Source organism: Rhinolophus sinicus, linkage group LG03 (assembly GCF_036562045.2).
Source record: "Rhinolophus sinicus isolate RSC01 linkage group LG03, ASM3656204v1, whole genome shotgun sequence".
Taxonomy (NCBI): Eukaryota; Metazoa; Chordata; class Mammalia; order Chiroptera; family Rhinolophidae; genus Rhinolophus; species Rhinolophus sinicus.
This window is the reverse complement of record NC_133753.1, coordinates 165,577,748-165,593,958: the sequence shown is the minus strand read 5'-3', so window position 1 is coordinate 165,593,958 and position 16,211 is coordinate 165,577,748. Positions and strand designations below refer to the sequence as shown.

At 38.1% G+C, this 16,211-nt stretch overlaps 1 protein-coding gene across 1 annotated transcript; it reads right to left on the bottom strand.

Annotated features, from left to right (window-relative positions):
• Window positions 1–5,827: 5,827 nt before the first annotated feature.
• ESM1 (endothelial cell specific molecule 1) lies at window positions 5,828–14,337 on the bottom strand. Its single transcript, XM_019742888.2, has 3 exons — window positions 13,835–14,337; window positions 10,630–10,782; window positions 5,828–7,391 (listed from the first exon to the last, which is right to left on the bottom strand). The coding sequence occupies exons 1-3, from the start codon at window positions 14,136–14,138 to the stop codon at window positions 7,294–7,296; spliced, it is 555 nt and encodes a 184-aa protein (XP_019598447.1). The 5' UTR covers window positions 14,139–14,337; the 3' UTR covers window positions 5,828–7,293.
• Between the last annotated feature and the right edge of the window lie 1,874 nt (window positions 14,338–16,211).

Sequence of the window (16,211 nt, the reverse complement as noted above, 5' to 3'; positions counted from 1 at the left end):
TAAAGGGGGCAGTCAAAGTATGACTGCTTCCCTGTCAACACCACCACAGGACTTGGCCCCATGCTGATCCCATCAGAACCTGGCCATGTTTTTGCTCCATTCATCAAGAAGCTACCCTCAAAGATACTTGAGTAACGTTCACCAACTCACAAAGACACTTGAGTAACATATCTGATGCTTCTCTCAAAAACACCAAAAACACAAATGACCTAGGGTGGGCCCCAACTTCCTAACTCACCAAGACCACAGAGTGAATTTCTCGGTTCCCCAAGGTACCAAATCCTGTCCAAATCCTACCCCTACTTGTTATCTTGTTATCTTATACAACTTGGTTTTCAGCAAAATAGTACTGTCCAAATTGATTAACATTTCATTGGCCCGACTGGGCTCTGAATGTCTGGCTACATCCAAAAAACGAAATCCACCTACAAAGGAAGAAGGTTGGTCACAATTGAGCTATTCACTAAAATGGGCTACAAAGTCTGAGAAAAATACCCCCCAAAAAGGATTTTCAAAGAGGCTTGGAACAATGGAGCGGCACTGAAATATGAACAAAACAATTATAGCCCTTTGTCCCAGCTGCAGCACTCCAGCAAGAATATCTATTTGCTCCTGTCAGCTGCAACTCCTAAGCTGCCCTGTATCTTCCAAACTAATTGATTCAACAGGTTTTTTGTTCTTCCATTTTGTGAGGATCTCATTCTCTACCAAAAAATTATATTTTGTTGAATTTGACCAAAATCAGTTTTTCAGTTTTTACTTGCAACCACAACACAAGATTAAATTGTGTAAGCATGTGTTTCAGTTTTGTTTGTCCCATCTCCACAGTTTCTCTATAGGGCTCTTAAAAGACAAGGACCACAACTTTGTATCTCTTCATTCTGCTTCTGTTGACGTTGTGCAGAACGGACACTTCTAAGCAGACTGCTTAGCTGCTCGTAAATAAAAAGCAAAATAGCTCTAAACTAGGCCCACTGGACTTTCTTCTTACTTTTTTAAATTAGATTTTGCCTTTGTATAAATCTATTGAAAGCAGAGTCCATTTTCAAATTCCTCCAGTTTCTAGAAGCCATGAAACAATTTCATGAAAATAGTATTCAAAATCTACTAATATCTGGTCTCAGCTCCCTCTGAAGCTCTGATTCATTAAATAACTAGAAAGTAAACCATGATCCTGGATTTCTTAGGTTGTTTTCAAACCAAGAACTCTGCTGGTGCCAAAACTAGCAGGAGTTCCTGAACTGGCCAACATTCCTTGAGTTTCCTTTGAAAGGTGAAAAAAAGGCAGCTTAAAATGCATTATATAAGAAAGAAAGGTATGAACAGTTAAGGGGAAACTACAAAAGGAAGCGGGCCAAGTCCCAAAATAAAAGGCAGGAATAGACAACTAAAAATAACACCCAGGGAAGTATGCCACATCTGTAAGAGCTCCCTAGCATTCTCCTGAAGCATTGTGCTTTTTTTTTTTTTTTTGGTTTTCTTTCAGGAGCATGCTAATTATTGTTTGGAGATTTAAATAGAACACTATTATTTGTTCTTTAAAAATAGTCACTTCTTTTGTAGAATTGTGAGAGCATTTCAAATGATACTGAATTTCACTCATCACTATTTATCTTTAACGGACATCTTCAAGTTTGTTAAGGAGTCGGTTGATTTTTTTCAATCTATTTATTCATCTTTAATATAACATGTGAAATAGTTTAAATATTTCAGTCTGGCTGCAATTGATGGACACTTGAAATATTTTTTTAAGAAGTGAGATTGGTTTATGTAACACTTAAATTATCTGCCATTTATTAGAAAGCATAGTATGTGCCAGACACAGTGATAGGATAAAATAACACACATAGAACATGGGCAAATTTCCTTACAACTTTGCACATAAGTCATTACCCACACTTTACACAGAGGACACTTAGGGGCAACACGGTTAAATAACACACCTGTAAACAACTAGTGAGTATCACAGTGAGTTAATCCTCTGACTCAAAAACTCTAGGGTCCATCCACTGTATTTAAGATAATCAAAAATATTTTTCCAATAAGCTAAATATGTACAACTAGCACAGAGACTTTGCTAAGACATATACTGCTCCTTTCTTAGTTTTGCTTACTTTTGAAGACTTATAATTTGATTTGTATTTATATTCTGAAAATGTGTGGTCCACTTCCCACAACTAGTATAGGTGCCATTCTTTCTGAATGTAAGGTTTATCTTCCACCATTCAATCGGTTGTCAGGTTATTATGACAATTACTTTTTTCCTTTAAGAGAAATATGTTATGGTAGATTTTAAGCAAATGAACCTCATACTGGGAACTGCCTATGTAGAGGTCATTCAAGATGTTTGTTTAATAATCACTTCCAAGTTGTTAATTCCTGTTTTCTCTAGACACAACAAAAACAGGAAATATTTACCAACTTCACAGGTGTCAGGAAATACTTTAAAAACTCTGATGGCCTGAGCACCACTTAAACAGATTTCTGTGCATATGTGCAGAAGGTATATTGTAATTTAAAATGTGTACTTAGGATCCAGAGACCTTTATCTATCCTTTCTAAGGATTCACTGGCTTGCTTCTGTTGGACCAAAGATTTGTTCCAGAAGAGAAGTGCAATGTATGCTAATGTGCTTCGCAGCCTTTCTAGTATTTACAGGAAAATTACAATTCTCTATATTTACTTGGTTTGAAATCCTATTTCCATATCTAACAAAGTACCAAGATGACAAAGTACATCTCAAAACTATTGAATTATAGGATTATATTCCTAAATCACTATTTATGTAGTAAACCACTTATTTGTTTTCATGTTTTTAAATTTGCTACAATTTAAAATTTTAAAACAGGAGAGTGTTTTATTCTTTTTCCCAACTATAAACCTAACTGCAAAAATTTCAGAAAATAGCTAAAAATATAAATAAGGTAAGCATCACTATTAATCTCGATTTATGTGTATTTACATATTTTTTCACAAAAATAAGATTAGTCATATGGCATTGTAGCATGCGTTTTTCACTTAAAATACAGTAGAAATGCTCTTAAGAAAACTCTACTTAAATCATCTCACTGAAATCACCATGCATCTCCATCCTCTCCAGACAACATAAGACTAGTGACATTGTAGTGAACACTGAAGGATGCAGGCACACAGGCCTCTCTCTGGGATGCACCTACACACTTGCATTTCCACCAGTTGAAATAAAAACATACCAAGAGTCTGCTGCATTTGTTTTCAAACCTCTTTGTGCCATTTATCACTCTTACATTAAATATTATGCAGTTCAATAAGCTAGTAATACAAAAAGAGGATTGTTGTTTCTATGAACAGTAAGATGAATGTTTTGGGGAAACCCCATAAAGGTATCATTTTTTAAAAAAACAGATGCTCTCAAACTAGGGAGAAGAGAGTCATGGAAATCTAAGAGTTTGTGCCTTGATGGTGGTTTAAGCAAGGAAGACCACGTGCACTCCACTGGCAGCCACACTACCTGACCAACTCCCAGCAGAAATTAGTTACATCATCACCCTCTGCTTACATGGTGTGGGGACAGAGCCAGGAGTGCAGTTTCCAGGTTCTCGGCCTCACGTGGAAAGGTGCTGGCCTCAGGTAGTAAACACCCATCAACTGTGATTGGATGGCCATCAGCTGTGGCTAGTTGGCTGTCAGCTGTGACCAGTGAGCCATTGGCCACTAATATAACGCTATCAGCAAATGGGGGCTAGCAAGAAGATGGTGGCTGAGCTAGCAAGAGCTGATTGCAATTAGCACGGTGGATTGCAGCTTGCAAGTGGGGTTGGTTGGCAGACAAGTGGACAGCAGGTTGCAGATCATGTGGATCCTTCTTCCTGTGTCTCCAACTCAGCTGCCAGTGAGACTATAGTGGTATGACTCCCCTATCTATGGCTCCGTGGGTGTTCCTTTTTGGCCTCACAATATCCTGCGTTGTTATGCGGGGGGTGGGACTAGAGACCCCGCATGCCACCCTGCATGACAATGGGTAACCAGAAATAATCAATTATTTTCTAAGTATCTGTGTGATGTTGAATTACATCTATGGATCCTTTACTCGTAGGGAGCTTGGGGTAAAGGAAAGGAATAAAATGCACAATGGAAACAACAGTCTTCCCAAATTGCCGTTCACAGAAATGACAACCCAGTCTGGCTACCACGGAAATTACATTACACTTTTCGCTACCACTGGTGATGTCTCCAGTGCCTGAGGGAGAAGGGCTACCTTTCTCTGTTGCCCTGGACAACCCTATTTATCAGGTTCACTGACTCTATCATATGCCCACTGGTTTTTCAATCACTCCATATCCTAATAGGTAGGATAAGCAGCCATCAGGGAGACAGGGGACCCGGCAGATGAAATCTCCCTCAGTAACTGCTATTCTGCTGGAAACAGAAGGCTGGTCATCTGCTTCATTCATTCATTCATTCATTCATTCATTCATTCATCCTCCCATCTATCCATCTACCCACCTGTCTACCCATCCATCCTTCCACTCACCCACTCATCCATCCATTCATTCCAGAAATATTTATTATATGGAGTATATGCCAACTTGCTTTCTCTTCAGTATCAGATGATGTAGGGTCTCACTGGAGACCACAGACCTGTGGCACATTCTTTTGCATCTCAAGTGTTTACCAGAATGATTCTCTGTGGTGCAGGAAGAAAATTTCAGAACTTCTATTTATATTTATAGCACATCCTTTAAAAATTTTCTAGTTTGGGTGTATGTTTTATAAGGAACATAATGTATCAATACAATACTATGCATAAGTTTAAAATTGCATGCTAAAAAATATTGCAATCAAAAAAGTGTGCAAAATCCAAAGATTTTGGGGACCACTGCTATGAAGAATAGAGTCAGAAGACTACAGAGCAATTTGGGATAGACAGGTACTGGCACTTGGAGTGAAGAGTACAGAGGCCCCCGTGGCATTAAGCTGGGCAGCTAGAAAACACACCTGTCGCTGAGAGCAGATGAGCCCACCTTGGTTTGATTTTGTCACCCACGGTCACACAGGTGGTTGCTACAGAACCAGGAGAGAGGCAAGTCTTTGCTAGGTCGAGCTCTTTTTCCACTGTCCACACTATCCCAAAGGGACGTTTGGACTGTGGCCGGGGCTTCTGGCCAAGGCGGTAGACCTATAAGTAACCTCACTCCCTGAGAGCATATCCTGAAATTTCATTGCACACTGAAGAAAGTAAAGATTTTCAGTGCTTTCTGTTTTTATTTGATAATATTATTAATATCTTGCATTAATGTAACTGTCTTATTCACATCATTTCTCCCATTAAAAAAAGAAAAAAGATTAATTCAGGCAAAATGGATGGTTTTCCTAATACAGATATAATTTTTTTTCTAGTATTGTATCAATTCACTTAAAATGTTTTCATAATTTGTCCATCAGGCTGAGTGAAATATGCTCTTCTTGGATATGATACTCTCAAGCTTCAAAGCTGTATGTCTATTCTTTTATAGGCACTAAAAGGCTGGTCTGTGCCTTCTAAATTGTAAACACTTTCAAATATCAACAGAAGTGTTCATCTTTTTTCTTTTTTGTTTTGCCTATGTAGAAGGGGTTAATATATTAGGACACAATTTCTAGGAAGCTCTAAAGCATAAGTAGACCAAAAATGTGAGGAAAAGAAACAAATATTCCGGTCTCATGTTTTGAGAGAAGATGCTCATGTGTAGCAGAAAATTCAGTTTAGAATCCTGCCCTTTAATATGCATGAAAAAGTTCCTATTTATTGACTGAATCATTTAAACAACTTTTATCAGTTTAATGAAATCATGAATGGACTCAGAACAGCTGTCTTGTTTTTTTATTGAACAATCATAAACATGTTCTTTTAAAACAAATCCTAACAGTTTATTCAGTTTACATTCAAAGACCCTCCTATACACATATTCACAACTTTGTTGGCAAACTTTGAGAATAAAATATAGGTAAATAGTGAAACAATTCTTAAATAAGTCTTTACTTCAAATAAAATACTTCTGCAAATATTTCCTAATAATACCCAGTACAACATTGCTGCTTGTGCTAAGATCCTCCCAAGTATACTCATAATTCCACTTATCAACTAAGTTTAAAGGGGAAATATATGAAAATGAACTATATTTTAAAGTTGACATTTTCAGCTGAAAATGGACTCTTTTCCAAACCTCCCTAAAAGCATTTTCTACTTTAAATTTAAAATTCATCTGTCAGTGAACTTACTTTTATTTCTTTTTACTGCACTTACTTTCAAATAAATTTGCTCTGGTCCTTATTGTTTGACATTTTATAAATCCAGTGACTATAGTTTTCTAGGTTTCTCCTATGCTTTTTGCTGTTAATGTTACTATAATTATTAATAACAAATTTGTCATGCCTTGGATCTTTGAAAATGTTATAGAGTTTCCCCTTTAGTCTAACCATTTTAAACAAACAACATTATGTTCATTGTTTCAAGAGGGCCATAAATAAGGGCATGGAGGATGACTCGTACTAATGTAATTGTTTACAAAAATATATAAATATTTACCTTCACAACTCCCCCAAGTGGGCAAAATACCTCCTAGCCCTCTCAATCTGAGGTGGCATTCTTGAAAACCATTTATGGAAGTGTATGTTTGCCCTCTGCCCAGAACCATTCTTCAGATAAGATAACCTGGGAACTACGTTAGCAGCCCTTTGAAACCTGCCTCAGTTTGAGGCTCTACTCAAACTCTTACAAGCTTCAATCATCCCACTTCTTTCAGGAATGGTTTTATTTTGACTCTTCCCGAAGTAAAAAGAGAAACAAAAACAAAGAAAGAAGAACAATTAAATTCTATTGAAGCTATGACCAGGAAGACCTAAGTATCATACTCTTCTACCACACCCCACCTTCTCTTGCTCCTAACTCTTTCTCAATCCCATATCCCAATGTGAATGTGTATCCGAGAACCATGGATTCACTATGGTCTTCAGCTTTGGGTGGCTTTTTCTTTGGCTGACCTGCCTCCATGTTAAGATTATCTAAACTGCATTTTTAGTTCTTCAGTATTACTATAAACACTTATTTAACAAATCTATATGCATTCAAATATTTAACAAATATCTAAGTGTTGTCATATGCATTTTATGGATTGTTAGTAGCCTACTTTTTTTTTTTTTGGACCCACCCTGAATCACACTTGGTCTCTGAAAATTACATGTCCATATGCTATAATCTAAACAGTTCCTAAAATGTTGGCCGTGTGTTGAATGATCATTAAAATAGTCTTCTCTTGGAAATCCCACCCAGGATCAACGTGGATTTAACCATTTCATTACAGGAGACCGGGCAGCATTCTCTTTCACAAGTTCTCTCACAGCATTGCCATCTCCAGATGCCATGTCATGCTCTGAAATTAGAAGGAATACAAGTCATGTCCAACTTTTATAACTCCAAGATCAAGTACAGTTTTGTCTTATTTTTGTATTACAGTGGATTTACAATGAAATCTTTAACAGATTCAGAATCAATGCTAACTGTATTCACCCACTTTGTATCAGTTAGCACCTCCCATTTAAGATAGCACCCTCTTGAATTATTTCTCTTCATACACATATCATCACCTGACATTATCTTATATGTGCATTTATCTTTTTCTTTTTTTTTTGTATTGTCTCTATCTACCACTAAAATATCAGCTGCATAAAGGCAGGGACTTTGTTTTGTTTACTGCTACAATGCCTGGAATATAGCAAGAACTTAATAAATACTTGTGGAATGAGCAAATGCTGTGATGATAGACCTCTAGTAAGATTTTTATACTGTTCTATGAAGGGGATTCATTTCTTGGTATAGCTCCAGAAGGCAGAAGGAAGACCAAAGGGCAGAACTTTTATAAAGATAGTTCTTGCTTTCTGTAAAAGTTTATAATATTTATAATTTTCTAAAATGAAATTTTTCTGCTTCTAAGAGTAGTGACATGTGTTTGCTTCAGCTGCGCACATACTGGAATGGAAGCTATAAGATTAGTGCAGGCTGGCAGACAAATATGTGTAAACTCATGAAACAATCCAGATCTTACTGCCCCTCCATCACCCCCAAAAAAGTTGCTTGTGAATTTCCAGTCTTGGAAAGTTGGAAAGCTCACTCTGAGAGAGAGAGGGAGAGGGAGAGTTAGAGAGAGGAGGAGGAGGAGGAGGAGGAAGAGGAAGAAGAAGAAGAAGGAGAAGGAGAAGAAGAAGAAGAAGAAGAAGAACAACAACAACAACAACAACAACAAATGGAGAGAGGAAGCCAAGAAGCCCACTTACCAAGAATATAGCAGCCAACAGGTAGACAGTTAGAGAAGACAACCTCATGTAATCAGGATATGGAAGGGACTTCCGGAAGTCCCTCTGCTGAGGAACCTTGGAGCCATTGAGAAAGGCTGGGCCCAAACAGGTTTGTGCAGAGGTGATGTGAAGCCTAAGGCAGGATTGAGGCCCCAAGCCTCATCACATGAACAGTATAGCACATGAACCCCAGAAACTCCCATGCAGATACTGTACAAGTGAAGGCAGGGCCCCAGGGGAGGGTCTCCACAAGGTCTTTAGAACATTGTGCTCTCCGTCCTGAACTTGACTGAGGTGGACCAAGATTATACTCATAATCATCTTTTGTTGCTCTTTTAGCTAACGAAAGGAAACACGTTAGGCCAGAAAATGCTTTTTCCATAAATTTCTAATAAGAATCTTGATACCTAATTTGGGTATAGAAATATTTTTTATGTAACCATAATGTCACTTCCACTCAGCAAAATATCTGTTTCTAAGGCATCTACATAGTAGTCAAGATATTTGCAGAACCTGCACGCAAATGAGAGAAAGGCCCGAGGGAAAGAGACTGCACAACAGTCCTGTGGAGAAGAGGATATGCTGCTGCGTGTGCAGCAGGGATGCAAGTGAGACACCGAGAACAGTTTTGTCATCAAGGATTCTTCCAAAGGAGCTCTCATAGCCTCCCAGACATTCATCCCAAATATCAACAAAGATTCATAAAGGAGTCCATTCTCTCCTGGTGGAACAAATTTAGGTGCAACTTCAAATGAGTGAAGAGGGATATGAAAGTTGTTTCTTCAAAGTTCTTTTAAGCCTTCAGTTTTAAGAAAGCAAAATAAGAGAAGTTGCAAGAACTTGAGGCAGTTAACTTGACTGATACAATAGGTTTCAAACCTGCACTAAAAGTGGTCACATCAGTCAAAAAATTCTAGGTCTGAGAAAGTAGATTTATGGTTGCCAGGGTCTGGAGTGAAGTGAGGAATGGAGGAAACTGCTTCATGGGTACTGGAGTTTTATTTGGGGCTGATGAGTGTTCTGGAACTATTTAGAGATGGTGGCTATTCAATGTTGTGAATGTAGTAAATGCCTGAACTATTCACTTTAAAATGAACAGTTAATTTTATGTTATGTGACTATCACCTCAATAATAATAAAAAAAATTGGTCTTAAAACTCAATCTTCTTCCATTTTGCTTTTCTAGGACTGTAGGGACAAGTCATAAGTATTTAAAATGTTAATAATAATCTCGATTCCCAGATCAAATATTCATAAAGTTACTCACCTAATAGGTTTAAAAGCAAGTTTTCATTTTAAATTAATGTTTAAGGGCATAGCCATACTTAATAATAATTCACTTAAGAGCACAATATTTCCCCTTTATCTTAATATGCTTAATTGTACCGATGTGTAAGAAGGACGTTAAGCTGGGAAATATATTTGCCAAGTATTTCAAATCTTAATTAACTTGAACTGCAAAGGACCAGGAAAAAAAAAACTAAATAAAATAGATTTGGAAAAAGAAAAAGAAGAAAAAAAAAAAGATTTGGATTGCCAAGTATCATACAAAAGGGAAAAATGTGTGTCATTTACTGATACTAGCAGTTGCTATGGCTGCATGTTGTTTTAAATGAGCTACTTCAATTTAATGAAGCTTTACTGTACTGGCCATTTATTCAGCAAGATAACCGAATATATGCATAGCCTCATACGCTGTGTAATTCACACATTCTAGTAATTGTGTAAGAAATACTCATGCACTAACAAGCAGCATGCAAGTTTCACTACAATTTCATTCAAAGGTTTAGAGAGAGTTCCCAAATTTCACAGATACTATCTCTTATCCTGTCCAAAATCCATTTAAAAACACATGCTTGGAATTATTCCATTTAAATGCTTCCATTTGGCCAAAAAATAAAAGAAAAAAAGAAATGTTCTAAATTTTTATCTTGGCCCTTAAACTTTATCCAATAAATTCCTCACAGTACTTTTTCAATGTGCAGTTGGGAGAGAAGTAGCTTTGTCTAGTACGTATATAAAACAGATCACTGAAGAATTATAAAAACTTTGTATGTCTTAGTTGGTTACTTTTTAGTACAGATTTTTTGATAATCATATAAACAGAAAATTTTATGAGAAATTATATAATCTTTAAAATTATTGAGACCTTTTTTAAAAAACAGCAACCAAACTGAACACCACCTACTTTTCCTCTTAGTAAAGGAAAGAAAATCATTTAAATCGACGTCTTATTCTACTCATTGATATCTTTTAAGTTATCCAAACTGAAAATGAGACTATTGTTTCAATGTTTATATTGGAATCAATTCTTACCTGTATGAGAAACAAATCTCCTGTTGGAAGACTTGGCTACTGAATATTGAAAGAAGGGGAATTTGAGACATTTGCCGGTCACCCTGTCACATATGCCCAACTGACAGTTGCAGGTCTCCTTGCATTCCATCCCGAAGGTGCCGTAGGGGCAGTCTGAGGGCAAAGGGAAGGTTTAGAGAAAGAGCTACTTGTTGTACATAAGCCTCCAGTCTAACAGGCTCTGTATGCATAGCCTCAGGGTTTGAACAAACCTCATGAATCTTGACTGTAAGGTAAAACCTAATTCTTCCCCCAAAAAACAGACTTTGAAAATTGAAACTTTAAGTCACAAATGTGAAATCACCTAAGACCAGATGGTGGACGCCTCAGTTGTGCAGTGCTGTGAAGTTGAGTTGAAGACAACTACACGTTAACGAATACCCTTGAGTCAGTCTTAATTCTGTTTATTTTCTTCTTAGATACCAATAAATAGGTTCTCATAGGTTACTTCTGTGACAGCTCAGTGAAGGTGAGCAATTGAACAGACATATGCATCAGCTCCTCAAGATGTCATGCTGTCTTTGAATCGATTGTATTCACAGACAATTTACTATTTCAAAGGTAAAGAGGACAAGGCTTCAAACTAACCAGAGGCTGCAAGGGCTGACATCTCAGCTCTCCATGCAGTGATCAATCCTCAATCTGTTCCAACTCTTATCAAGTTTATTGTCTGTCAAAATGTCAGTACAACTTACCTAATGCCCTCAGATGTTACGAGGATTCCCTAGGAAAACCCTCTGCAAAGCTAAAATGCTATTATAAATGAACAAGAAAGCTGAGAATTTACTTATATGCCTACCAAATTCTGGCAGCTTTTAGAACTTCAATGGTTTTGTACTTAGACTAAAACACAAAATTGAGAAAAAGAGGACAAACTCATTAATTTAAAATGAATGGTTTTCATGAGATAAATAGTGTTTCAAAAGGCATGCCCATCTTTAACAGCCAAGACGTAGAATATTTATTCTCTTGGCATGAGAATATCCTTACAAATGTACAATTACATATGGGTAGAAAAACAAGTTGTGTCGCATCTGAGTCTTTAATAATGTAATATTCCACAGAACGATCAAGAGAAATATAAATAAAATACATTTTTTAAAAAGATATAGGATTGTTCTTTTTAGCACCCCTCAGATTGCAGAGAACCTGGTTTTAAAGCATTCCCCTCTGCCGGGAAGAATAGTCCTTAAAGGGAATCCTGAAAAAGCCTCTTGCAGAAAAACACATAAGATTGAGATTTGACTATATCTCCAGTGATGTTGAAAACAAAAACATTAGCCAAATTCTTAGTTATACTCCTATTGTATCCCCTGGGCAGATATATTAGGTGTTCAATAATTATGTGTTGGCTGGCTGATTGTTATCTAGGCAACACAATGCCAAACACCTGAATATTTAGAAAACATCTGGCTATGCAGCTGAAGTGTATATATACGGTTTTCATAGGAATGTTCTATAAAAAAGCTGAAGGCGGTAGGAGTTAGCCTATAGCAACAGATAATGTAATGTCTCTCTCTAGAGTTGTTGAAGTTCACCCAGGCTCACTATTTCCAGCAGAGAGACAAATGTTCCAAACTAGACTGGCTTGCAATCTGAAGGATGTCAGAAAGGGCAGGCCTAAATATCTTTTTTAAAATGTATCTCATTAACAGCTCCCTCAATCATTCAGTGGAATACCAGTACTAGAGTGCTAAAGACTCTGGATGCCTTACAGCTTGTTTCTTTATCCATATGTGACTGTGCATTTACAATCACATTTACAGAGGCAATTTTTATGCCAAGAGAAAAAGCAATCCACTGCATATACTTGCTGTATCCTAAGTATGATTGTGTTAACCACTTCCTCCCTAATTTCCTTATGTGAAGTACTGTGTTCTTGGCTGATAAGCCCTATAATTTACAGAAAATTCTGATCCTATTCAGTTGAAAGCAATGTTTGTGAATGTTCACCAAAGAAAATGTTTCTTCAGTATTCTACCTTGTATTGATTATAAACAAAAATAAGCTAACCAAAAAATAAAATTATCTTAATAATTCAAGCATTATCTAACCTTTAATATGTTTTGTGGATTAAAAAATAATTAAGGTGTTAAAATATTTGTCTAAAAGGTAGGAGAATTAATGGGTGATTATCATTCATAAAAGCATACAATTGTATTAAATACATAAAATATAAGAATTATTTAGAAATTTCCCAGACCCTCTAATAATTTTAAAAGCTTTTTTGTATTATAAAACTGACGAATGGGGCTATAGCATAGGTGTTACATCTTAATAATAGCTCTTAATGATGAGATGATAAGGTATCCATAGAGACTATTTTAAAATTACCATTCTTTAGGTTCTCAACATTTTAAACATGTTAAACATTTTAAACTATAGTCACTAAGTTTGAAATCAATTCTACAAATGCTTAACTACATTGTTTACCTATCATTTCAACCTAATGAAGTTTTTCTTTAAGTCTGTAATACTGCCAACCTCATTCTTTACAGACTTCCAATATTTATTTTTGTTTACTGTTATTTTTGCCTGTCTTACACCATCTACTATTTTTCTAGATGACCCAAAACCTTTATAAAGTGCAATGAGGTTTGTTTTATACTTCAGGATACCCTCTGCCAAGAATGTGAGTCGTTTTTTTAGATGACTTAAGTCCACCCTATTTCACAAAGTGCATTTAGTGTTCATCAAAAATATTTGAGCTTGAGAGATGCCCTCCATCCTGCCAAGGCTTTCAACATCAAAGAACCACTAAACCCCAGGGCTAGACAGCACTCCAAGAGGTTATCTAGTGCCGACCTCTGTAATCACCGCTTGCTGGAGAGGTAGCACCTAAACCACCCATAACAGATGACCTATCAGGTTTCTAAAGTTTTCCAGAAAATAAGACAACACAAACTTCCATTGCAACATTTTCCCTTAACTCTCCCAAACACAATGCATGAAATGCTGTATTTCTTTCTGTGGTTTCCTGCACACGAGGTTCCACTGCTATTTGCAGAATTGCCCTCATGCTCCCTGTAACAACACCTGCGTGGGCCTTGCCCCTAACCCACCTGCATTTTCTCCCCCGCTGTCTAGGAGGAAAGGCTTCTCACCTCCCACACTAGCTAAAAGCCCTCAGTGTGCCCTAGGCAGGAAGCAAGGGGTCACTTTTTACCTTTGCAGATACCAAACTCGTCACCAAAATCATCCTCCTCACTGTAAAACTGACACCTCAGCCCCGGGCCACACTTCACGCCATCCATGCCTGAGACCGTGCGGTAGCAGGTCTCTCCCAGCCCGGCCGCGCACACCCGGCAGCAGCCGCAGTCGTCAAGCACTGTCCTCTTACAGCGCAGGCTGCTTTTGCACTCGTTACTGTCACAACGCTCAGGGCAATCCACCGCATACTTGGTGCTCCAGGCCGTCGCCAGGTGCGCAGGGACAAGGAGGGTGGCCAGCAGCAAGAGGCTCTTCTTCATGTCTCCCTGCGGGCTGGGGTTCAGCTTCCCTCAGTGTGGTCTCTGCTGGTGGGAAGCAGCCGTCCAAAGTGGTAGCTGAGCCTCTGCCTACACGTTTATGAGTTTTATACACTGGGTTGCCCGCATGCTTCCCCGTCATCAATTTCCTCAACCCAGCAGCAGCGCTGTCCTCCTGCCAGGCTCTCTTGTTTTAGTTTATGAAATCCAGGATGAAGGCTGGATTAACACGCTGCTGCCATCCAGGAATTGAAAAGCCCAAGCTGATGTCATCTGTTATGTTTAGATGGTTGTTTTGCATGAGGACTAAAAAACTCGCTCACATCCGTCTCAAGAGCTCAAGGACGTCTGCGAAGGGGGAATAAAGAAGGTTGCATACCCCCCTTCAGGGCAGGAATCGCTCTGACACCCGCATATCACTTGGGGTATAGCTTTGTCTCCAGAGCTCCTGTAGTCAGGAGGAAAATGATATCGGCATGAATCATCAGCAGTGAAGAAGCTCCTTTAAAAAAAATAAACATTTGGTATTTCCCCTCAATAAATAGCTATGAGATCACTTGGAAAAAGAAAGGGTTATAGTGTGCCTTTTCAATACTTAGAAGAAAGAAAATATTTTGAAAGGGATTTTTTTAAAGATCGTCGTTTCCTTCCTCCTACCCTTCTCTTCAAATGTTATTTCTAAAACAATTCATATCGCATAGATCTAAGTTTATCGTGCATATAGCTTTATTCCTAGTAAGATGTGGAACAGCAGCTATGAATTTCCTTTAAAATCAGTACAAAAACCACTAAAGAGGCAAGATGCGGCTGATACTGTGTCTGGGTTACTCAATTCTGGAAAAACTTATCAGGTGGACTTCTCCTGACCCAAACCTCCCTGGGGAGAAGGCTCATCCATCACTGAGTCTGCTTGTCCAATGATTGAGCCCATTCAGAGTCCTTCCCCTCACCTCCTGGCATCGATCAGATCCCTCACTAAAAACCACCAAACACGGCAGCCAGCCCAAGGAAACAAATGAACCAGCAGGGAAATCGGAGCAGGGCCCAGAGAGGCAAGTCACAGGGAAGGGAAAACATTACCCAACACGAAACCAGGTCTTCATGCTATGGAGGGTCAAAGGGCCTAGGTCCCAGTGGAGAAGACAGAGCGTCCTCTTACAGTATTAACTAGTCCAGGACCTTGTTAAGCAAGGTTTATAGGGCAGAAAGAGTAAGGTGAAAGAGGAAAGAGGAGAGTCCTATACCAGTCACAGGTTGGATTCCAAGAACCACCCTCCACTTGTCAAAATAGATATAAACCCAATGTCATTAGTAAATACACACCCAACAAAGTTGATAACTCTTGGTCTGTCACAAATTTGTTGTGGACAAGTCACAACAAATTTGTGACTTGTTTCTCAGCCTCAGCCTCCTCTTTCAAGAATTGACAATGTTAGGCTAGTTGATCTCTAAAATTCTTGTCCCCTCTAGAAGATGAGGCAGACAGTGATGGGTGTGACTTGATGGTTAGGGTAGCCTTTGAAAGTGCAACTTTAGGAGGACAGGGGAACAGGGACTACAGGGAATTGAGTTCCTTCACCTGGGAAATGAAGACAAGTTTTAGCTTCCAAATTTTCCATGACAATCCAATTTGAAATATTCTATTTTCATCTCCCAAAAGCAAACACATACTTAGCAAGTGGCACTCTCTGATTTATTGTTTTCAATAGTGGGTAACATTTACTGAGTATGTAATTTGTGTCACACATCATTCTGAAATATTTTACATGTAGTAACTCACTTGCTCCTCACCACAGCCTTATGAGGTAGGTACTATTATCATGACCATTTTGCAAATGAGAAAACTGAGTCAGAAAGAGGTTAAAAATTTTTCCCAAGGTCCCCATAATGTCAGAGATTGAACTTGAATCATGTCACACTATTGCTTATTACAACACAATCATGATTCCATTGCCAATGGTTCTGATGGTCTAGTTCACAATTTAGGCTGATCTTGGAAAAAGTTTCTTGTTCCAACTTTACAGAACAACTCTTTCACAGGAGAGAATAGTTAATTGGAATCGTGGTTAATAATAA